Here is a 25,354-nt window from a genome sequence, read left to right as displayed (position 1 = left end):
CGCATTCCCGCGCTTTTGGTTTGGTGGGGATCGTTTGGTTTGGAAAATCTTTCTTGTTGAATCTTGTTCCAGTTGATTCTGATTGTGCACTGTTTATCTCGTTTAACTTTGTCCTGTATCTACAAATAATATAGAGACATCATTACTTTCAAATTTCATATCCTATTATTTAATACTACGTAACTAATTATTGGATATGGCACCAGTAGCTTCAGGAGCAGGCAGAGGGAAGAAAGGTAAAAACCAAGCTCATAGTATAAGCTAGTGAACAAATTTGAATAGTTTTCAGTATAGTTAATAAGACGGTCCCGATCTATGGCTTATACAAATCTAATAATTTATCATGTACACCTATAATTGAGTATAGCCTAGACCTAGGTCTTGTGTTATGTACAGTTGTTACTGAGATCATGTAAAAAGGCAGTACTTTTTATGAGCCTCTGCTAATCTGGATTAGGCATAGCCTACTGTTAATCTTCTGAAATTAGGCTGCAGTATAATAAGAGGCCACCACCACTGCATATTCGTATTAACATATCTATAGTCATAATAATAGGGTAGACGGGTAGGGTACGATAAGCGGATCCGGTTTTTTTATATCGAAATTGGCAAACGATATTACTTAATCATAACCATCGATATAATCAATCGATACTGATTAATTATATTGAACAATTAACTTAAAATAATCTATATCAACAGCTGTAAACACTTTCAAATAACACACGTAAGGTAATATTTCAATTTTACATAAGTAACATTTGATTATTAAACATAGCAGTCAACTATAGAAAACTACATGACATTGCTTTGAAAGATGATAAGACATGTTTTACGTGGCTTCAATATGTTGGACTCGTACAGAAAAATCCATTATGTGATATTTGTAGGAAAGAAACAACTGTAACTGTGAGAGGAGCAAATATGGTCGTCTTCAGTTTTCCTAATTTTGGTTATAATAATTTGTTTCATCACTGTAAATATTAACTTCATATTTTAATTTAAAACATATGATTGTTATTGAGGACTATAGATACTTTTATATCGATTGATAGTCTAGGATTTGAGATGCGAATATTAGGTACCGATGATTACATCTTCGATATAAAAAACTGGGTCCGCTTATCGTACCCTACCCGGGTAGACTTTTTATAAGTGGCCTACACTCCTTATTCTGTTGGGGTAGGGTACGATAAGCAGACCTGGTTTTTTTATATCAACGAATGTAATCATCGATAACTAATATTTGCATCTCAAATCCTAGACTATCAATCGATATACTTTGCGGACCAAAGTATCTGTGGTCCGCAACAACAAACATATGTTTTAAATAAAAATGTGAATTTAATATTAACAGTGATCAAACAAATTATTATAACCAAAATTATTAGGAAAACTGAAGACGACCATATTTGCTCCTGTCACAGTTACATTTGTTTCTTTCCCACAAATTTCACATAATGGGTTTTTCGGTACGATTCCTACATGTTGAAGCCACGAAAAACATGTCTTATCATCTTTCAAAGCAGTGTTGTATGGTTTTCTAAAATTGACTGCCATTCTTAATAATCAAATTTTACTTAGCCTATGTCAAATTGAAATATTACCTTACGTGAATTATTTGAAAGTGTTTACAGCTGTTGATATAGATTATTTAAGTTAATTGTTCAAAATAATTAATTAGTATCGATTGATTATATCGATGGTTATTATTGAGTGATATTGTTTGCCAATTTCGATATAAAAGACTTATCGTACCTTACCCTTCTGCTGTTTTTATCAAATGGTTTGTTGTTTTTGTCCGAAGGAATAATTCAATTCCTATTAAAATTTATTTAACTTAGCATATGATTTCAACTTATTAGCCTAACTTATGTGAGATATTTCTCACAAGTGACGAGATTTATTTAAGTGGCTTCAATATGTGGGTTTGGCTCCTGGGGAGAATTCTTACCTCCATTTCAAAAAAGCGGTTACTCATTGATATCAAGCTGGGCAAGTTATAAATATTTTAAGGTTTCTGTGATATCTAAGTGTATAGGCCTCGGTTTTGTAATATCAGTGTTAAATTTATGTTTTTAAAATTGTAATGCACAAGATTCTTCTTGCTATGGTAATTTATTATACCTCTTATTGTGTACGATTTTTATATACCAAAGTTGGATAATATATCGAACTGTATAAAACCAAATAAGGAGTAGGCCGCTTATTAAAGTCTTCCCTAACATAATATAATAATAATTAATTTTAATGCACATAGAGACAATCTTGTAAATAATAAAGGATCAAACAAACAATTATATCTGCAAATAGGAAAAACTCTCTTCTGGGTAGCAATGTCGTTTTCAAGAAGTTGTTGATAACATCCTCTTCAGAAACCATACTTCTCTTCTGTACTAAAACTCACAGACATGATCTGCAAGCAGGTTAGCTGATAAGGCTATGCCACTTTTTAAACTTGGTTTTACGTTCCCACCCAAGCTTCGACTATCTGTTATTGTCTATCAAAAACAATATGTATAGTATTGTATGAAAAGTATTAAAGGTTTATTCAAGTTAGTTATTGTTCAAAAATTGGTATTGGTTGGGGAGAGACTTTAATAAGCGGACTACACTCGTTATTCAATTGCTATTATTGAACAATTCAATATGTTATCCAATTTACAATATTTAGAACTTGCCCAGCTTGATATCGATAAGTAACCGCTTCTGTGAAATGAAGGAAAGAATTCTCTCCATTCGTTACCAGAAACCAAACCCACATACTGATGCCACCTAAACAAATCTCGTTACTTGTGAGAAATATCTTTTTCAAAGTTTCAAAATATTAGTCACTTCTTGTTGTTTATTGTTGACTTTAAAATTACTATAACTAAAGTTGAAATCATATGCTAAGTTAAATAAAATTGTAATATTGAATTATCCTTCGGATTAAAACAATGGAACCATTCGATAAATAGCAATTGAGTAAGGAGTGTAGGCCGCTTATTAAAGTCTACCCTTGGTTGGTTATATCGATAGTTATAATTAAGTATAATACTGTTGTCAATATCAATATAAAAACCGGGTCCGCTTATTTTATTCTATCATCTGTTTTATCAAAGTTTTACTAATTAAGAGATGTAATAAACAATAATCAAATCAAACCATTTATTTGGTCATTAAGTATAAAATGTACAATAGCCTATGTCCTAATCTAAGTTTTATAGGTCCATGCCGGAGATAAAACATGCTCAATTCAGATTTAAAAATAAACAAGTCCATGCCAAAGTCACCTGAAATAAAACTAAAACAAACCATATAATATTTACCTTGTGGAGGTTTACAAATTAGGCTGGTTTTTTTATAGGTCTATTATTCACATGATAATAAATAGACTACTTTAAACAATGTTAGTATGGTAAATATGAAATTAAAGGTTGGAGTGGCAAAATCATTATTCCAACATTATTACCTCATTACACTGATCATTCCGAACAAAATTAGGCTTTAAAAGGTGTAAGAGGTAAAGATAAAAATAATCACAAAAGTGTAATGTTAAGAGTGGATGTACTTTTCTCACATAAACTAGGTTAGGTTGATCAAAAATTATGTGTACTTTATTTGTCATCTTCACTATCTTATGGCTATGAGTCAACCTTGTATTGGTTGTTTCTGGTGCCAGCTATTATCTTTGAATAGACCAAGCCTTTGTAAAATAATATTAATAGTGAATGCAGGAAGGATTTGTGGTAGAGTGCAATAAGCGGACCCGGTTTTTTATATCGGATATATTAAACAATATTGAATTATTATACTCATCAATATAATCAACCAATTGTAATTAATTTGCATAGTAACTAAATCATCTGTGTGGTCCCCTCACCAGTTGTACTTGAGGGGTGGCATTGAGAGGGTGCAGAGGAGGTTCCTGAGACTTGCGGGAGTGCGCCTTGGATTTAGGTATCTGGATGTCCCAGTACAAGAGATTTCGTCTTATCTTAACTTACCTTCACTTGAAACAAGACATTCTCTTCTTGTACAAGCTGGTTAACGGAATCATCGATTGCCCAGACCTGCTACAGAAAATAAATTTCCAAATTCCCACTGGCACAAGATCTAGAGTCCTTTTTGCAAGAACTTCGGTGACAACTTCCTATGCAGCCAACAGTCCTGTGATTAGGATGCAGAGACTTGGATGCTTTCTACCAGAACAAATGGACTTTTTCTGCGCTTCCTTGACTTCCTTCAAGAGAGCTCTATGTGCTTCTCAGTGCTTGACCACTCAACTATGAATTTCAAAACACACAAACGTGGACGCGCACACTCACCTGTGCTTGTGTTTGGTTTTTGATGGTGCCTTTAGGGGGCCATACCCATAAGTGCCTTATTGCCTGGGTTTAGTTTTTTAGTTTTGTTTTAGTCATTGTTGCTAACTTATTACTATTATTATTAAATTATTATGCTCGCTTTTGTAATGGTTGATCCGTTGGAAATAAAATAAAATAAAAAAAATCTGCATCAACTGTTCACACGTTTTCATACTCTAAAAATAATTTGTTTTATAAGTAACTACTTTTAAATTAAAAAAAGATAGTTAACTATAGGAAACTATACAAAATAACACTAAAAGATTATTTACTGTCTTTCTCAGTTTCAAGATGTTTTTTTTGTTTTTTTCGTTTTCTTTATTATTTTAATATCATTTTTCCTATCACCAGTCTTAATTTTATCATTTGATGAATGGTTATGGTTCCTTTATTATTTATGAAATTACGTAATTGTTTAAATGATTTCTATTAATTTGAAACTTGTGACTTTAATTTAGTATTTTAGATATGTTAATATTGATTGATAGTTCTGGTGGTATTCAATATATAAAGTATCGATGATTGTAATAAGCAATATAAAAACTGGGTCCGCTTATCATACTCTGCCCAGGATTTGTTTTTATAGATCTGAATAGTTAAAATCAGACAAACATATGTGTGTGCGTACATTGAAGTTGTTGCTCAGCACTTTTGGCAATAAACACATAAAGATAAAAATTCTCGAGGGTCTAATCATGAATGCCTCAATCCATCATTAGGCAAGTCCCAACTGACCTAACTTACTATTAGTGACATGTATTTTTAGACATTAGTTAGATTCATTTTAAATATAGTCTAAATCTTGAGGATATTTAAGACTGAAAGGTCAAAATATGCGTTAAGACTATTGAAAGTTTGTTACTTTATACCCTACTGTAATTATAATTTAATGGGGGAATCTGTATAAGATCAAAACATTCTGATAGCCTAATCTTATTTTTTAAATGTAAATTAAATTAATTTAAAAGTTTTAGATTTTCGCAGTATAGCAATTAATTAAAAATGAAAGACAGACAGTTTGTGCTTAGAACATGGTTGTTAAGTTTTCAAACCAACAAAACTTTTTAAATTCTTACAGCATATTATTTTAAGTCTTTGATGCATTGTTCAATTAATGCAATAGTTTGAAAGGATAATAGGATTTCAGAATCTGCCATCGTTATATGTTACAAAATGAATTACACAATGTTTCAATGTGGATTGTAACATACAACGATGGCAAATGTCTGAAATCCTACTATCCTACCAAATACAGTTCATATGGAATAAAATGCACAGGTTGCGTCACATTATGTCCTGTGTACTTTATTCCTTATGTTAACATCTCGTTGTCTGAGTATTTAAGTTGAGTGGGATTCTTGAATTGGTTGAACAATATAGTGAAGTCACTACACGATGTGTGTGATTTTGTTAGAATTTCTACCACTAAACATGTGTAGTTAAAATTATTAAAACATAAACAACACCACTTCAACTCAACTGCAATGCTTAACACTTTTTTGAAAGTTGTACATGCCCTTTGTAGTGTAACATAAGTTTTTGTTTTATATCAGTCAATTGTGACAGTTTCTATTTTTGATCGTGCAGGTGTATCTTTAAGCAATCAAACACAAAAGTTGTATTCGTAACTTTAAATATTTAGTTGTGGATAATATAATGACTTATTCTTGTAAAATGGTTGTTGATATTTATAGATGGATCAAAGAAAGTTTCAAAGGCAGTGAAAGCTGGAATAACGTTTCCTCCAGCGAGATTTATTCGGCAACTTAAGAAAGGAAAATATGCAGATAAGATTGGCGTTGGCTCCGGAGTGTACTTAGCGGCTGTGCTGGAATACCTCTCAGCAGAAATTTTGGAATTGGCTGGAAATGCTGCTCGTGACAATAAGAAGTCGAGGTAAATTTGTGTTTATTTTACCATTTACTAAAGTTTCGATATAACTGATTTAAAAAAATGTTATGTCTTTAGTTGTAAATATCTAAACTAATTTGTTTAAATGATAATTTTTTTTATTTTTGGGACTTAACCTTCAACCCTTTGTTTGGTTGTAGAAAAGTTGTCAATGCTACATTTTTTCTATTAACAGGCAAGAGGTCGTGCCTGTGGCAGTGTGCCGTACTTCTTAAATTCTGTAGTATTATTTAAGCAAGTTACGATCTAGCCATTGGTTACTATTATTTTTATGTAAATGTAGGAGTGATAAGACACTTAAGTCTTCTATGATAAACTACCACCAAATAATACTGTAGCAGTAAATTGTTTGAAAAATATCTCGCAGAAGACATCAATTGGTGTTGAAAGTGTTATTTATTTCACTGGTAAGTCCACAAGACAATTTGAAATATAAGAGTATTTCTTAATATATGCCTATAAATAAAACAAGCAACAATTAGACGAATTGAGGAGCAGAGCCCATGGGAAGAATTTTTAAGAGAGAAATTAATAAAATTAGTTTTTAGTGCACATCAATTAATTAAATTTTTGAATTCAAAGTTGGTATGTTTTACTTTTGTTTACATAATTTGAAAGGCATTCAGTACTTTTAAGTTAAAGCGAAGAGATGAAATAAGTTTTGCTATTTTAACTATATTCTTTTAATAATGAGAAACATGAACTGTGAGATGGTTGGTGTAGGAGTAGGAATTGGAAAATTTTATGATGTATGCACGTTGTAAAAGATTTAGGTAAAATGCCCCCCCCCCCCCAATAAAAATATTTCTAATGTGAATTAAATTATATGCAAACAAGTAAGTCATCTTCAATGTTTTAATTTTTTTTGTCCGCTCGCTAGAATATGAGGAAACCTCTCACTGCATTTAAAACTGTACAGGGTGTTCAAAAAGCTGGGACTGGCTATGCGTTTTCAGATTCTTTGTTTGAATCGAAACTAGAAGTAAAGAATACTTTTTCCCAATTCCCACTTCATTTAGCAGCTGTTTTACATTTTATAGGTTTTTGGTCTCTATTTAAAATAAAAGATTCGTCATCAAGAAAAATAAAATCTTGTAAGGAAGAAAGTAAAAACTTATATAATGTTATACATAAGTATTATTCATAACGTTACTATGCTTTCATTTGGAAAAAAATCGAGAATTGGGCCCTACACCTATGTTTTTGTGGGTTAGGTACTTTCATTAAAAATTAATGAAAATATTTTAACTATTCTCAAGGGTTGATTTTAAGGAGAGCTGTTTAGTTCACTATTCTACAATAATCCATTCAAGCACATATGGTTTGAGTGACCTTATATGAAAAACCCTGTATATAAAAGAGTTCTGTGAACTTTAACACTATTCCCATAAGATATTTTCCTAAGCAATTTTTTAAAGAAGTGACTGATCTCCTTTGTAGCCTTATTCTGCCTGTTCTCATAGGGGCTGTGGACCGTAGGAGGATCTTATCAAATGGAATAAGGGGGAGAGTTGATACAGTACAAGGTCGATTGCACTGATAAAAATTGCTTCGGTCACAGACAGGATTTGAATCTTTGTTATTTCCAACTCAAATCCAAAATCTTGACACCATAAATCATTGTGACAAAGTGTTACCATCGGCTCACCCAGTTTCATTTTAACAAACTATTTTTTCTGAAATAACAATAAACTATAACTACATAATTTTTATGGCACATTAAGAGTGTCCAAATTTGAATATTAGTTTTCTACTTCTATTGGAATATTGACAGATATCCTCTTGAATGTTTAGCAAATTTCCATAGGAACATCACTTGTCACTGTCATGTTACACTAAGGCACTTAGCAAGCTTATAGGGATTGAGCTGTAACAAGTCTTTCTTTTCATATCGTTTGTAGCCTAGTTATACATTGTTGCATTTGAGACAAGGGGACCTTGTAGTCTCTTTACTGTGCATGTAAAAATGTTATGTTTAGGTACCCTTAGACAAGTACTACTGGTGTACACAATATGTAAAACTTTGTACATTGATTATTTGTATCTGTCTGAATAATGTTTACTTACCCATAAGTAAATATAATGTTAAAACAAAAAAATTACATAAAAATAAAAATTACTACAATTTGCAATTTTTTCTTATAAATATTTATTTTTTTCTGACAGTTTTAACAAATTAAATATAGTTAACATTGTAGGGCACCTGTGTGTATATGCATAACAGAAAACAAATCAGACTGATAGCAAAAGAGGTTAATGAATAAAGTGTACCTGAGTGTCAGGAAAAGTTATTTTCCGGTTGGTGCCAAAAACTGCAAACATGTCCATTTGTCATACTAAAAGAGTCCAGCACCAAACTCAACACTTTACCTCCCCTTTTTCTTTTAGCATTTCTTTTTAGTTTTATTTTATTTTTAAAGCATTCTAAGGCTGCTTTGTTTGTATTTTGGTCAATTTGCACACTATTTTGGTCAATTTGTTTTAGGCCTACACAATTACCTCCAGCATTTCCACATAGTTTCTAAATAACTTGTACTCAGAGCACCACAGTTAAATGCAATTATTATGGATGCAAAAATGCAACGAAGTTGTTTTTGGGAATTCTCGTCCAGATTAAGTTTGGATAAGTGCGGCCATGAAGACACTTTTGAAGTAAATTTACATTTGAAAGATCCTTAAAAAAATTTTATTTCCAGCATAATAAGCTCAGGCCTTGCATTTTTATGGGCATACTGTATTTCTCACCTGAAATTAGGCACCTTTGGTATTTGCACCATGACGATTCACCTTTCGGGCAAAGTTGGGGAAAATCTAGATCGGTATATGGCATTCTTTAGATATTTAAAAAAAGTGTAAATACACATTAAATATTAAAGTGTTATATATCAAAATGCTCGAAAATAAGCATAGAATAAAAAAAAACTAAAATTTATTTATTTTTTCATTTTTTGACTACAAGGTTCTCTTATTGTGTACTCTTGTTGTTTTGAAGTAATTTATTTTCATTAAACTGAGAGTTGTATTGTATTTCCTTGTGTAGGATCATACCTCGCCATATCCAGTTGGCAATCCGGAACGATGAGGAGCTCTCCAAGTTGTTGAGTTCAGTGGTACTACCGGCCGGTGGAGTGCTGCCACACATCCAGCCTACGCTGCTGCCCAAGAAGGGCAAGGAGATCTCTGGTAACCTGACCAAGGGGAATAAGTCGACCAACACTTTATCTCAAGAATACTGAAGAAACATGGACTTAAACTCTTGTTACGTATTGTTTGTACCTTATTTATTGTAAGTGTTTGCTTTATTTAGATTAGTAATTTTAACCTTAATTTGTACAGCTTTTTATCTTCCTTCATTCAAGGACTAATTTGTGATAAAATGTTTTTCACTAGAATCGATCCTTAGAAGTCCAAAGAAATAGTTCTATATGTTGTAGCCTTACTCTGAGTAATCTTCCTTGAATATTCTTGTAATTTAAAAATAGTCATTGTGCCTTATAAAGAGAAATTTCGTCATTCCATTGAAGGCCACATTTGTATTTAACGTTCCTTACAGAATAATGCTAATGTTTTTTTCCTACATCAGTTGTTTGTTTGTTGCATTTATGTTTATTGTATATAAATTTGTGTGTACTTCACTCGTAGATAGTAATAATTAATGCCTTACTTGTTTAACCTTAATTAATTGCCTTAGCTTTCTATTTCCAAATCATCACTATAATACAAGTCCACTAGGATTTCATATTTTATTAAAAAATCTGTTCAATTTAGTCACGTTACATCTACTGCATAAGTTTAATTTTTAGTAACTGTAATGTACTAATATTAATTATAATGATTCACAGTAAATACCTTGTCCTACAATTTTATAATACATGGTTGTTCGTTAATTGGAGGTTTATTGAAATGGCATTAGTTAAAAGTGACGAATAATGTGAGTTTATGTAAAAATAAAAGGTTTTTTTATAAATTATGGTGTTGGTATTAGTTTTCTTCAATTCATCCAATCTTGTCCATGGAAAAAAACAATTATAAGTATATAACTATATACTTATAAAATTTTAATTTTTTTTTGCTGGATATTAAATAAACAAATATTTATGTGGTAATGATGAACACTTAATGTTTATTTCGGGAGCCTATTGAGTTGGCTGTATGGTGTTTTGTTATGAGTTTTTTTACATTACTTTTTTTTAGAGATGTTTGTTATAAATAATACAGTAATTTCAGTTATGTTTGAATGGGTGGCAGATAAACACATGGTATAAAAATTAACTAAACACATCATTACATGCCCCGCTGTCGTGCACAAGTACATGTCCTGTGGCAGTTTGCTCATATATTGTGTAAAAATACAAATTATAAAAAATTAAGTAAATTTGATAAAACGTAAGAAAGTTTCTCATTTAACTCATTGCCTAAATTGATCTCTATTCTGACTTGGTTACTGAATGTTTTGTTTTATTTGTGTTTGTTTGTTAATGATGAGTGTACCCTTTCTATCGGGTTTATACTTTCTTAATAGTTTTCACACAGACCTGGGGAATCAAGGCATTGAAAAACTGGGGGACAGTTTTAAGAGATGTCAAAAGTCAAGGAATATATAAAATAAAAATGTTTTGTTTGTTCACTCTTTTAAAGGTTGCTATGATGAAAATAAAAATTTGTTTAGCTCAAAAAGTTGAAAAATGAATTAAATTATTAGAAAAATATTATTATAAGATAATTATTAGAATGTTTATCAAGGTATTGAAACCTACAAATGGTATATGTATGCTTTTTCCATAAATCATTTGGTATATATGACTAAGAAGTTTATTTTTACAAAAAACAAATTTAAAATGTTAATCTACTGTAATCTATCCATTACATATAATATGAAAAATTATGTCGGGCATAATCTCTTTACTGTGCTGACATGCCAGAACTCAGCTCATGAAATTCACTATGAAGATGGCAGGAAAAGCTGTCTGTGACAGTCAATAGAGAACATATAATCAACTAGCTTAAACTGCCGAGTTAAACACAAGTATTGATTTGTTACAGCTTCCAGTCCAGAAGCTCGGATATATTCCTCTGCTACAGTACGAATACTGTTAAGAAAAGTAGTATATGTTTTGATTTGTTGTTAGAATTAATGTTTATGGTATCAGATAACAAATCGCATTATAACGTCAACATCTAGTAAAATAAGCTAAGTTAAAAGCCAGTTAATCTCAGCTGTGTGTATTATCAGTTCTGATCTTAACTTTTTTAACACCTTCACTGTGACACCAGTCATGTACCGACTAGGACAACAGGAGTAGTACAGAGGAGGGCGTCCTCTGTAGTTATTGTGTTAGTTATTTGTGCTATAATGTCAGTGCCAATGGCGCAGTGTAGCGGGTACAACAGTTGTCGCAAGATAACCAGATCAAGCAACGTGGAGTGTGGCTGCTGCCTGGATGGGTGATCGCTGAGCGATATTGTCCTTGCAAGCGGCCCGCCTGCCCGGCCATGGGTGGTGGTTCGGAAGTCACCTTTAAGCCGTTGGTCCCCAGGTTAAGTGTTAGAGAGGGCTTCTTAGCCCTAACTTCGCCTGGTAAAATAAGATATCTTTACTTTACTAATGTATTAAATATAACCATGCTCTGATAACTAAAACTATTTTCAGACTACTGTACAGAACCTGACTGTACTGATGTAGCTATGTCTGGTTCATAAGAATGAAAATCGACTGACTTGGAATACCTACATAAGTTACGTTTGATCTACAGAATAGTACTCATTATATAAAGGATGGCAAGGCTCTCAGTATGAATTGGAAAATTAATGAAAAGTGGCGTACAATACCCATTTATCGGAACTCTAGAAATTAAACGAACAGTTCTTTTTCAACATTTTCCGACAAGGAAGCATTCAGCACTTGCTAAAATATAATATGTCACTGACGACTCCAGCTTATTCTAATGTATGCACTGATTTTAAGCAATGAAGTTAAAGAGTGCAATATTCCATCAATTACAAGCGTTTTATGGAACATTATGAGTGATGACATTAACAGCTTTTCGGAATGTAAGGACAGGTTGTGTTGTTGAATTGGATTAAAATCTAGAAAGTCATAGTTTTTAGAGATATTGTAGTCTATACAGTTTAACGTGTGCAGTGGAAGTGGGAACCTTGGTTATTTAAAATTGTGTGTCAGTTCTGATGACCTATAAACTAGTAGTGCGGTGGGAACTAGGGAACAAACACCACACACCTCGATAAAGAGATCGGACTAGATCTCTAGATGTAGAGATCTACTACATTACAAAGCTCAACATTAGAAAGAAGCTGATGCAACATTTTTTGTTGGCATTAGGGGCAGAAATCACAACCCACTTCAATACAAATCGATACAGCCCGAGAGTGGTCCGAGCCATTGCCTGCTCAAAACCTAGGTTGTCATCAGTTGAGCTCCACCATTTTCTCTGATGACCTAAAAAACTAGAGATTAAAAACCAGTTGAATTATCTTATGATCCTTCAACACTAATTTTGGTGTCTTATCGTGGAAGTCAGCAAAAAGAATATAACTTAAATTTTTTTTAGTAGGATCGTTTATAATATCTTGTGTAAATTTATAGTAAAACAATATTTCAGTTTCAATTTAACCTCATAGTTTACTAAAATGGATACTTAATTTCTTTCAATCATAGACAATATTTAGAAAATAATAATGTCATAAGTGATAACTATTTACTTAAATAATTATTTTTCAATACTTTTCTGGAAGTTTTAATGTTTAATGAAGTGATTTGTGAGTAATATTATTCTTCTATTTTGTATACTTTAAAGTTATTATTGTAAATAATAAGACGACATTGTCAAAAACGAGCTTTTATTCTCTACAATATTAAGAAAACAAAGTATACTTAACAACTAGTATGTACAGGTTGTTACAGCTATGTACAAATGGGGTAAACTATAATCTAACTACTACAGTCATACACGTGAAATGTTAAAGGTACAAAATTATAAGAAAACGGTGCATTTATTCTAGTTACAACTAAAAATACTTATTTGCTTTTTCTTGACACAAATTATATACATAACTTATTTGTACTAATAACTCATTCTTTGAATGTGTTGTTGACGATTGAATTTTATCAAGTGCGTATTGCAAATAATAACTAATTTGAATTTGGAACAGCAGATTTTGCTTATGAATACGATATGAATCACTACCCTGTGTGTTATCAGTTTGTATCCTAGTTCAAACAAAAACATAAAAAGTATGGTAAATGACAGAAAACCAAATGTTTGTCTACGCACAAAGTTTCTTATTTGGTTCTACAATGTTATCAAAGAACTACACTGACACACTAATAATCAAAGACTTTGGTTAATAAAGGGTGTCGGTTGTGCCGGGCTCAGAGCCGATATGAGACTTTCTCGTGCTGTCGGTGGAGGCTCCTGACCAGGAGAACGACGGTGGCCTGAGAGGTCTTCCATCCGCTCGCCTCAAGGCCAAACCTCTTATCACCTTATCAGTGCAAGTGAATGCCAAGAAGATGAACAGTCCTTGCAGAGTGTTGAGGGCGATGAAAGCGTACCAGAGACCCTCGTTATCTAGAGTTCCAGCTATCAAGCCTACCACCCAGGTGAGGCCCATCACCAGGGCGAGCCGAATATACAAGCGGAAGTCTCTCTGAGTTCCAGCACTCGCTGTGTATTTCGTTGTCGATGTCGTGGAATATATCATGTGCGCTGAACTCCCAAAGAAAATGGTATTCAGGACCATAATAACGCCAAGTGGGACTGCAAAGTACAGAAGTAACGCTCTTCTTTGGCCAAACCAACAAGAGTTGATGGCAAAGTCCGGTCGATACTCGGATGGGATTGAGTTCTCGGGTGCTTTCTCGATGAGGAAAGCTGACAAGACGATGATCCCTGGAGCCAACCAGCTCCACATTGAGTAGATTGTAAACTTCCTCCATTGTTTGCCAGCTGAGACTCGCAGCTCAGCTGTTGCGAGCCTCAAGGTCCTCCAAACGTCAAAAGCCATTGTCAACATCCAGGTAAAGGAGGCGAGGAAGCTGTAGTAGGTGAGGATAGCAACTACCAAACATCCTGTTGTTCTGGGCTTGAACAGCTGACCAGCCATGAATGCAGTGTACGCTACGAGTAAGGAGATGCACAGAGATGCGAGATTTTTTCCAGAGAGGTTTCTCAACTCTGGGACTAATAAGAAAGCTGTCAGATGTAGAATCAGGAAAATTATAGACACTCCTAATCCAGCGAATGTAATGTAGCCCATGTACTCTCCGAATTTATCTGCCAACTGTATTCCAAGAGCTTCAACACAAAGTTCCAATGTTCCTTCGTCTCGAATGGTATACTCTCCGTGTTTAAATGTTTTGTCATAGACTGGTACAAAAACTGTTCCATTATTGAGTTCGTAATCTTCAGGATTGAGTATAAACTTGGCACATTGCTGTTCTTCATTGCTTTCTGTAACATGATGGTACTCAGTACTGTAACTGGTGTGGTTTGTTCTATTGTGGAATAACGCCTGTTCCATCATCTCTTGTTGTTCTTCAAGTGGGATGACTAATTCTTCAAAAACTGAAATGTCGCTGATTATGTCTCTGCACTTTCGGAAAAAGGGATCGTACAGTTGGGTTTTTGTGCAGGGCTGTACTTTCCCCACTGTTTTTCCTCCAGACATATCGAAAAGAACAGCAAACGCCACAGGGCTGAAGTCTTTGTTGAAGAAAGTTCTTAGTGCTACTTTGCTGCATCCGAGGTATTGGAGGGGTTCATTATTGCACATTGCACAGTGGGGGTTTCTGTAAGCATAGTTTCCGTGGTACACCATCGAGGTGTAGGCTTCACACCTATTCCGTACATCGTTGTTTGTCCAGTTCACTGCACAGGTCTTGATAGCGTCAGCTTGGCATCTACGGACGATATGGGAGGATGTGTCTGGTATCACCGGATCGATGGTGCAAGGGTGGAATCGATCCTTGAAGTTGATCCCCCAACTCGGTTGATTCCTCGTATGGTTGTAGACCAACATGTTGGTGAAGTTTTCTCTGGTCAGGTTGTGTTGGATGTTCAGTGTAGGACACTCTATCCGCGGGGTCCACAGCTCCAGTTGTGTGTCTCCGTGACACAAGGCACAGTAGGAGTTGCGGTACGTGATGCTGGTGTTGTGACTGGTGGCAGGAAGACCTGAGATGGGGTCTCGCTTGTTATTACTGCCTGTCTCACACATGGCTCGAACCCTAGGGTTGCCCCAAGCGGGTGGGCAGGTGGTCATCATGTAGATACCCCCGAACTGCCGCAGGTCCACACAAGTGAATGAGGCGATGCCTCTTCGCTGCTCTGCAATGTTGTAGAATGGAGAGTCCAGACAACAGTCGCCGTATCTTCGACAGAGCTCATCGCAGAAGCAATTTCTGTCCCTCCAATCCAAGTCATCTCCAAACCTTGAATTTTTACCGTGTTCACAGGTGGATTTCCCATCACATGTCCTGAAACAGTTTACATTTTTCTTAACCACCAAATATGAAATGGCTTGTAGTGTCAGAAACACTAATGAAATATACTTTAGTTAAACATATTCCTGTATGTAATCTATATGATTTTAAAATAATTGTTCTTTCTGGACAAAAATAATTAAATTTTCACAACTATTTTTAAATTGGCATGTAATGAACACACTGCTCTTCAAAAACGAATTATTTGTTTAATGCTGATAACCTCTCTGATAGTCTCTTAAAGTTTTTTTCTTAAATTTTTGAAACTGTTTTTGGAGCTGTACTTTAAATATTTTAAGTCATTGTTATCTCATGTACTTTCGGTTTCAAGATTGACCATTCAAGTTGCTGATTAATTAATTGCCAGATAATATTTTATAATATTATTCAATATTGTATATTAATAATTGTGATATTACCACACAGTTTAAATACATAAATTCAACATTTGTGCACAGTTGATAAAATTCTTTACTACACCTTACAACTGTGAACAAAATTAATGCAGTGCTATGTATCTAAAAGTTTATTGATAGTTATTCATCTATACTAATTTCAAGTACCTTTAACTTGTTCTGTACTTAAAAGTCTTAGTGTAAAAATTCTAAATTCAAAAATGTTTAATAATGCATCATAAGAGGATACAAGTTTTCTAGTTAATCTTGTGAAGGAATATGTATGTTGAATACTTTTTAAAAGATTAAGTAAAGAGTATATTAAGAGAATGCATTCTTGTCTTGTACACTGTATTATTAACATTTTTTATTACAAGAACAAACCCCTATGAAAGTAAAACTATTTTTTGGATACTAGTAGAAAAACTAGTATCAATACTGGGAATTGAATTGAATTATACTACTGCTTCAAAGTATTATTAGGACATTACATATTCGGAGGACTTTCAACCCACATTGCAATGGAAGTAGGTATTGTGGTCATTACAATACAATGGAGTGATCATTACAAACAAGGTGTGAGGATGTTCCTTTTAAGAATTATCCTGCAATTTCAAGCCCGGTTTGGAGGGTTTTCCTTGAAGACACACCTCCATCTCTGATAATAAGTCAGTTCTTTGATGTATCAAATTATAATTTCACTTTCCTTCTTGTTAATCTTTCCTTTTTTCGTATTTCAGTATTGTTATCTTGTTACCCCTACTTGAAGAAGGCAGTATGGCTCGCTATAACATAACATATTATAGTTCCTCTGTGCTTTAGACCCTTAAGATGTTATCCTATCTGTAACACCTTTGCACATTACTGATCTCTCTGACATACCTCCTAATCTATTTCCTAATCTTTATTGTTCCATAACCATACTAAATCCTGAACCTTTCTCCACTTCCATCAACATAACCATAGATCAGGTCCAAATTCCAGCCCTGACTCATTCCTAAATGCCTAACCTAAACCTTTTACAGTTGGCTAAGTCCATTCTTCTCCTACTCAGCACTTTTAATTTTAAGCCAAATTTTTCAAAAACAAGTGACTGGTCGAATCTCTTTCTTTCGCGCCCATTGGTGAGCGTTTGACAGTTATCTGTCATTGGACTTATTGTTTTAAAGAGAGGGATTTTACTTGTAAATCAAGTCTTTTTTAAACTTCAACCTGAACGGCACCAAGTACGATACTTTACAAATTCATGACCGATTTACTTAAATTTGAGTGATAAGATAAATGAAACCAAGCAGAATGGTTAAACAAGGATAAAATATCAGGAGACAAAAACAACAGGAAAAAGTTAATCAATGCGTGTTCAACCTCATGAAAAGAAGCTTGTGTTACATTCTGTAAGAGGGACATTAGAACTCAACGACCAGTTTTTTCTTGAAGACCAAAAAGCACAAAATAACCATCTGTTATGTGTTCATTAACAGCTGGTTACTTCATTTACCCTACGATACACAAAGTGGTAAGTGGTTGACGTTGGTGGTCGTGATGGTATACATAACACTGTACATAGGACTGGTATGTTCAAATAGCAGCCTAGTTATTTTCATTATCGTGTATTAATCATTCAAATTATACTACTCTAATTTGATTTATACAGAATAATTTATTTTCTTAACTGTATATAAGTACAAAGTGTGTGTAACAGTTTTATACGATCTTCTAGAAGGAAAAATCAGTGTGATGGAGCTCAAAGAAAAGAATGTATTTGTTCATAGTTTGTTTTCCAAAAATTAAACTAAATAATGGCATTCAAAACATAGGAATTTGGTCGATTACTCGTGTGTCTAACATATTTGTCTCGTATTGCATTGGACACCATGTTTCTCAATTATTGACTATTACATTTTATATAGTATACTCACTTGTTGGCCAGTTCAAGATCCTGATGACTCAGCTCCAGAAGCAGCGCCGAGGGCAGTCCGAGGCACAGCACCAGCAACGCCCACATCACGAGACCATCGCTGCAACACACGGATAACTGTATAATACACGCACCTTGACAAGAAAAAAGGTGTTGCATACATACGAGGGTTGTGTGGCAGAAATGTTGTTTAGTGGATTACATATAGTGATACAAAGCTTAATCTTTTATGTGTACAAGAACGTGGGGGGGGGGGGGTCTAGACAAGTGATATTTTCTCGTAGTGGACATAGAGTAAGGCTAAATTTTGTTAATTACCAAAATGTTTTATTAACTACGTTTGAAAAATGCAACTTTTCTAGTTCATTAATATGAATCATGTAGATTTTTAAAATGTTCATGTCTTGAAAATGAACATATATAATTACGTTCAGATGAAATGCGTTTTTGTTCAAGCATGAATATTTTTTTAAATTAAAAAACAAAATGGCACTACTACAATAGTATAGACAATATATTCTTGATATAACATTCTATGTAATATTCACGTAGGAAATACCGTATATATTCATTTTGATCTATTATACTCCTTCAGATCTTGTAGATGCAATCCGCACACAGAGTCGCTTGTTTCAAGCGCCGCTGAAATGCAGGCGCTACGAGCGTCGCTCAGTGAAAATTTCCGTACGTAATAAATAATAATATATTGGTCTCGGTTAATCGAAATCCGACTAACCGAATTTTGATTGATTAACCAGATTATCCAAAAATTGATTGTAAGAGAAAAAGAATTTTTATGTTTGGCTCACAATACATTAAATAAATAACGACTGTGTGGTAAACTTTAAGCATAAAACAAAACTTGATTTATTGGCAAAATTAATATAATGGACCTGCATTGGGCCATCAAATTTAAACGATACTCTACTTTATAGACGTTAAGTATAAATCTGAGACGTCAGGATGTAACGTACGTACACATACGTATTGTAAGGTGTGGGTAAATAATCATAATGAGTGACACTTGGTAGCATGGATAAACTGGTTTTAGCAAATGCCGTTGATTAAATATAACAAGAAATAAATCAGGCATTCATAGCGATAGATTTTATGTTTTACGGACATTTATATTTCTTAACAACTTCATTTTCTTATTTTTCACACTTTCCTGTATAGGGTACAAAATGTCTTGGAATACAAATGTTTTTATAATCGATCTTATAACGGTAAAACTTCACACATCGAAAACTTGGCGCAGTACCCGTAAATCTAATTTAAATGCTATCATCTCTTCAGATGAGTGCCCTGTGAGGAGTTGATTAAAATATTTAAAAAATTGGAAAATATAAATTGCATTTCTTTGTTTGAAGTTTATTTTTGACGCTGGAAGGATTGTGAAGGAAACAGGATTTTCCAGAAATTTGCCATCGTTTAGTGAAAAAAAATTAGTAACACTACGTTTCGAGATCTGCAGTCCAATATCTTCTTCAGGTAAAATAGCTACCTTACAAAGTTTTGTAAACTTTGGATTCTGAATAAACTTTACAATTTTTTAACAAAATAAATTCAAAATAATATAAATTTTGTATGCTCATAATTCCGAATATATATTCTCATAATGGAGCTTAAAAAGTAATATTTTCATCTTAAGAACTCAAAAACAAGAAGATCTTCTAAAAATTGGAAAAAATACTTTTGGAAACATAACTTTTAATATACCATATTGTAACGTTTGTCTCGTTACAATAAATTTATTATCTGGGTAAATTTCTACAATATAATATGTATTATATTATGTTATTTATTTAGTATCCAATATAAAACAAATATTCAGCAGCCAATAGTGTTTATGGTTTGTGTGGGAACTTCATTCATATTGTAATATAAAGTGTTCACATTTTTAAGAATCTTATTAAAACAACTTTTCTCTAATCTCGAATTAAAAAAATATTTCACCGAGTGCTTTCTATAATTTCAGTTTGCGCAAAAGAAAATGGTTACATTCACCACACTTTATTGTAGTTCGCCGGTCTAATTGATTCTTTCAACTTTCTATTCAGTGACCTGCACGATTTAATTGGTAGCCCTAACAATAATTCGCGATCTCAATACTGTAATTGGCGCCAGTAAATGATTTGTGTGCTCTTTACAACATCTGATTTAGTGTCAATTGTCAGCTGACCAGGAAACGCGACTGAATCAGCTGTTTTAACTCGCGTTTCTCTTTCTTTTTCACTTCCACTCCAATCCTTATGACGTAACCAATGATATAGTGTGTGTGTGTGTGTGTGTGTGTGTGTGTGTTCACAGTTCACAGTTCACAGTTCACAACCACCTTTATTCAACAAATTTCATAATTTCACAATGTATTTTCCCAATGCACCATGCAAGGTGCGCGCGGGAACATCTTAATCTATGTGTGTGTGTGTGTGTGCGTGTGTGCGCGCGCGCGCGCGCGCGCGCGCGTGTGTGTGTGTGTGTGTGTGTGTGTGTGTGTGGTGTGAGGATAAAATGCATATCCTGAATTTTAGTTTGTATTTCTCCTAGCGTGGTGCTGCATTTCATATATACTCTATGTGTATGTTTTTGAAATTTAATTGTTTTGTGGTAAACTTTGCTTTGATATGTTCAGAAATGTGTGTTTGATCTGTCCAGTTTACTTGTTTGCACGCTTAACTTTATGATTTAGAATTTTGCGCCTGATGAAGAGATCAGATACCGTTTCACGAAATGTAGTTGCAATACATAACGATGGCGAATGGCCGTAATACCGTTATGTTTTCTAACCCATTAGGTAAACGTTAATGGGGTTTCTACACCAAGAGTGAAACATTTGGCGATTCATTTTGTAATACTGTATTTTTTTTTTGTTTGAGATGTAATTAGTACAAGAAAACCTTGTAAATGTAAATAAGCACTGTATTTAGTTATGATTTAAATACTCATGCAAAGAGTACTGAATCTTACAAAAGACATATTTACCAATTGCTGACACTTCAAAATAATTTAGGTATTTATTAGACATAATATCCCTGGAGAGAACTAGTGGTTGTTACGAAGATTGAAAAATAAATAATTAAGTATTGAACATAGGACATAAAAAACTTAAAAAATAATTTAATTATAAACTAATATTTTTTATTTTACTTCAAATTGAAATAGAAAGCATTATAGTACATTTACAGAAAGATAAAATAACAATTTCGGACATAATGTTAAGTATCAATTAACAAAAGTGACTTACGATATAATTAATACCTCAACTTTTACTTAGTTCTCTTAAGATATCTATACAATTTTATTTCCAAACAAGAGAGCATGTACAACCTGAAAATCTGAAATCATATGACAATAAACACGAAATTAAGTAAAAAAGTAAAAAATTGCTTGTTTCGAGGATCAAAAAGTTAGGATCTTTATCTATCATATCTTCTGTTTCTACTTAGTCACTTTCTTAATCACTTCTTTTCGACCAGATAAGTTAGACAAAAAGTCTCTTTTTATAAGAGATTGTAACATAAGTAACTGGGGGTTAAATCATAAAAGGAAAGCAACAGATATTCTGAATGAAACATTCTCAGCACTTATTTTGGAAAATCAAACAGTGATTTAGCAAACCATAAGTACGACGTACATGAAAAAGAAAATGGAACGCTGGTCATTATCATCACTTTCAACAATGTACTTTTACGTCAGTTGTCTATGATCAGTTGCTGCGAACAGAGGTAATATGGCCTATTATTTGGTCTAGTTTATAATAATTAGTTTGTAACTAAATCTTTTAAAGAAAGCGTACATGGAGCTGACATGTTTCTTGTATCACAGCGCTCTTGTACGATTTGTTACTCATCCCAGTCGCAACATTACTTTACTATTATAGAGTCTGCAGAAAGCTACGGTAAGAGCCCATACTAATAAATGTGTTTATAAAAGTCCAATAAGACATTGAAACACTGACAGCTTCATTCCACCGCGTAGGGGACGCAGTTAATTGACTTCTGCAAACGAACGCGATGACCGAAATCGTGCTGTCCTAATAGTGGCGCGTAATGAAGGTCGGTAGCACTGGGTCAAAATATGATTCAAGGACAACGAAGTATGACGCTCGTGAGCCACGAATTGCATTCGGTGGTCTGTGGTTTCCTTCCGCAAGGACTCTGTGTCGTATGGGCTCGTGACCCCTGCAGCTCAGCGCCAGGATCTTGCGAACTAGGTTTTAGGGTCAGTAGTACCATTCCTGGTGCTAGCACTTTTATTTAGTAGATTTGTAGAAATGTTTGAATTTTTGACCCAATTGCAGCGTCTTACAATGTTTTTAGCCCATTGATGACTTGCACTTGGAGTATGTTATTTGGTAAATGGCTAAAGATTACACCGACCATACAAGGACGAGGACATAGGAAACCACATGGAAATGTTGGTGCATGAAATTCTTCCATAATTAATGTCAACAATTCTGCTGTTTTACTCCTTTATTTTCGCGCGGTAATCTTTTCATCAAGAACGTAGCCAGGAAAAGAATTTGGGGGAGGGGGCGTCCAGACAACTGATATTTTCCCGTAGTGGACAGAGAGTAAGCCCCATTTTGATTCTTAAAAGGTTCTTGACCCGTTTTTTTTTTTGTTGAGAACGATCATTTAGCAGTACATTTCAGTAATACAGAATTATTTAAATAATAATAATAGTTTACTAAAAAAGTAATTGAAATAATTAAAAATCTGGTGAGGGGGTCGGCACCCCTTAGACCCCCTTGATCTTTATCCTACGTCCTTGCTTTTTATCTATATTACATTTTAGTTTTATGCGTGTATATTTTGAACGTTTTCATCGGTGACTTTTTAGATCTCTTCAGACGCACGCGGACTCCAAAATCCAGGTATCAAGTCTGTGACAGTGCGGAAGGTAATCTCAACATTCAGGTAAATCCATTATTATCATCATTTTTTACTTACTAGATTGTAATATTTCCAATGTTATAATATCAGACTCGCCTTAGGCTCGCTTAGGGCTACGCCCCCTGGCTCATAAGTAGGTTATTAACAAATTCGGAGATAAGAGGTATTTGGTGATTGGTTAAATTCATACGTGAGGTTTCCAAATTTCTTGTTCCCACCAGGAGTGCCAAACATTTCACAGTTGAGAGTTATCAGTTATTTGTTGCTCCTGGCTTGAGCAGCGTATCTTTGAAGTGGTCGTGCTCGCTTATGCGTTGATATATATGGTATCTTTTAAAATTTTTCTAGCTTATCTAAAACAGCTGGGTCTATGAAAATACAAAATGCTTGTTGCTCCCGACTTATGCAAGCGAACATTTAAAGTGGTCTTGTTCGCGTATTCACTTACGGTTTTCGTTGAAACAAGTACCGTTAGAATTTTTATGAAATTGGTCAAATAGTTGGTGTCTAGTAAACGTTTTATAACTAATTTCTAGTTATTTTTCTATTTACTAGTTTTTTGTTAATTGATTTTAAATATTTTCAATAGACGCATTTTTGTTAATATTAAAGAAAATAAGACAATATTTTTTTATTTTCTTCTTACCTATTTAAATCTATGTGCCAAATATGGTTCATTAGCTTAAATAGTTCAAGAGATTTTTCAAAATAAAAAATAAAAAATGGCGGCCAGCAGCTAAACGACAAATTTTTTGACCTATATGTATAGGACTTTTTTGCTTGAAATAAAGAATACTATCACCCACAGGAGTTTGTGACACCGTTTTGTGAACACCCTGTAGAAAGATTTAGAATTTCGTAAAAATTTAACCATATTTGGTAGTTTGCATTGATGTCTTGTTACGAAGAGAGAAGTTTGATGCGTTATTGTAATCCGATCCTAAGTATGGGTTAAACTGTTAATTTAAAGGCATGAGTCGTAATTTTCCAAATTAGCACATCGGGCCTCCATTAGCAGCAACACCTCCGCCGCCTCCTTTCACCGAGTAGTTAGTGAGCAGCCTTCGGTCCACGGTCCGTCGCTACTCATCCCAAACAATGTCCAATGACGTGGTGGAGGTCTGTTGCGACACCAAGGTCATCGGCTGCTGATAACGCTATCAGACTCGACATTCAGCAGTGAGTGATTCCAGGACTCGACGCGGCCTCCGACCTCATGGATCTGTTCGTTCGCCTTTTTTGGGCGACAAATTCACTGGGCGGGAATAATGACAGAGTTGAGGTTACAAAAGTCACATCAATTTCAGCTCATTGGTGCCGGTGAACAAAGGAATGCCGATGAAGGAATACCAATTTAAGAATGGTGAAATCATAAAAAGTTATATTTTTAAGTGTGGCAGCGTTATAGGACTTTAGTGTGTAAGGATTTTACTTATAAGATATCAGTTAGATTCGTTTATTTACCCTTAAAACTTTGTCTTTTTGTCTAGGAAGCCAAGATTAAAGGAGTGTATTCGATTATTCGTGATCAAACCCTTCAGAATTTTGTCTGTTAGAGATAGGTGCAATCTTCGGGAATATTTTTCATTCGATGCAGCATCTTTGGTACTGCCGCAGGCCTCTTGATGACCAGAGCCATTAATATTATCCTTTTTTTTGTTCACTAAGCTGTCATTAAGATTTTGCTGTAAAATCTTTCACAGTAATTAAAATCTCTACCCTGAATTTACCTTAGATTTCCGATATATATCTCATCTGAGTACGAAAAACATGATAAAGTTTATATTTGGGACATATTACAAAAGGAGAACGCGTAGCAGGCTTTGCTAAGGTTACATGCTTCAAATATATATCTCATTTCATTAGGCTATATGTGTTGCTATTCTCATATTAAAATAGCATATAATTGAGTGGTTTACAAATTATTTATATTGCCATCAAATTACTCATAAAACCAATGTAAAAATGTTCGTAATGCTTAGCCTAACCCCACAGAATGACATTCATCATTATCGACCTCGATATTGCTTATGTAGAAAAGATATTGAGTGGATAGAACGATATTTGATACTTTTCAATGGATTTTGTGTACGAAAATACGTCTAATGAAACGGTAATCCGTGTTGGCCCAAAAACATGTACGTTGTTTTAAATAAATAAAAAAAACAAGGGGAAAGCACTTGTAAAATTATAAAATATTAAACGTTTTATAATCTAGATATTGTAGAAATAAAGAATATTTCGATTTTGAGAATCTAGAGTATTTGCTTATGTGTCTAAAATTGTAATTACCAAAAAGGACATTTTCCCATTTCCTCAAGTGATAGGCTTCGCTAACGCTCAGCTAATAATACATATTCATAGTTTCATTACTAATTAATATT

General features: G+C 33.8%; 2 protein-coding genes across 2 annotated transcripts in view; one reads left to right on the top strand and one right to left on the bottom strand.

The window, feature by feature from the left end:
* On the top strand, positions 1-10,230 carry LOC124367751 (late histone H2A.2.2-like). Its single transcript, XM_046824835.1, has 3 exons — positions 1-236; positions 6,044-6,245; positions 9,301-10,230. The coding sequence occupies exons 1-3, from the start codon at positions 197-199 to the stop codon at positions 9,494-9,496; spliced, it is 438 nt and encodes a 145-aa protein (XP_046680791.1). The 5' UTR covers positions 1-196; the 3' UTR covers positions 9,497-10,230.
* A 2,871-nt stretch (positions 10,231-13,101) lies between these two features.
* The window catches only part of LOC124367750, a 74,560-nt gene continuing 62,307 nt past the window's right edge, over positions 13,102-25,354 (bottom strand). Inside the window, exons 3-4 of the mRNA XM_046824834.1 lie at positions 18,077-18,175; positions 13,102-15,756 (exon numbers count right to left, since the gene is read on the bottom strand). Of these exons, the coding sequence (XP_046680790.1) occupies positions 13,623-15,756; positions 18,077-18,162 (2,220 nt within the window). The 5' untranslated portion in view covers positions 18,163-18,175 and the 3' untranslated portion in view covers positions 13,102-13,622. The remainder of the gene's footprint in view (positions 15,757-18,076; positions 18,176-25,354) is intronic.

This window comes from Homalodisca vitripennis, chromosome 8 (genome assembly GCF_021130785.1).
Source record: "Homalodisca vitripennis isolate AUS2020 chromosome 8, UT_GWSS_2.1, whole genome shotgun sequence".
Classification (NCBI taxonomy): Eukaryota; Metazoa; Arthropoda; class Insecta; order Hemiptera; family Cicadellidae; genus Homalodisca; species Homalodisca vitripennis.
This window is presented reverse-complemented; position numbering and strand designations above follow the sequence as displayed.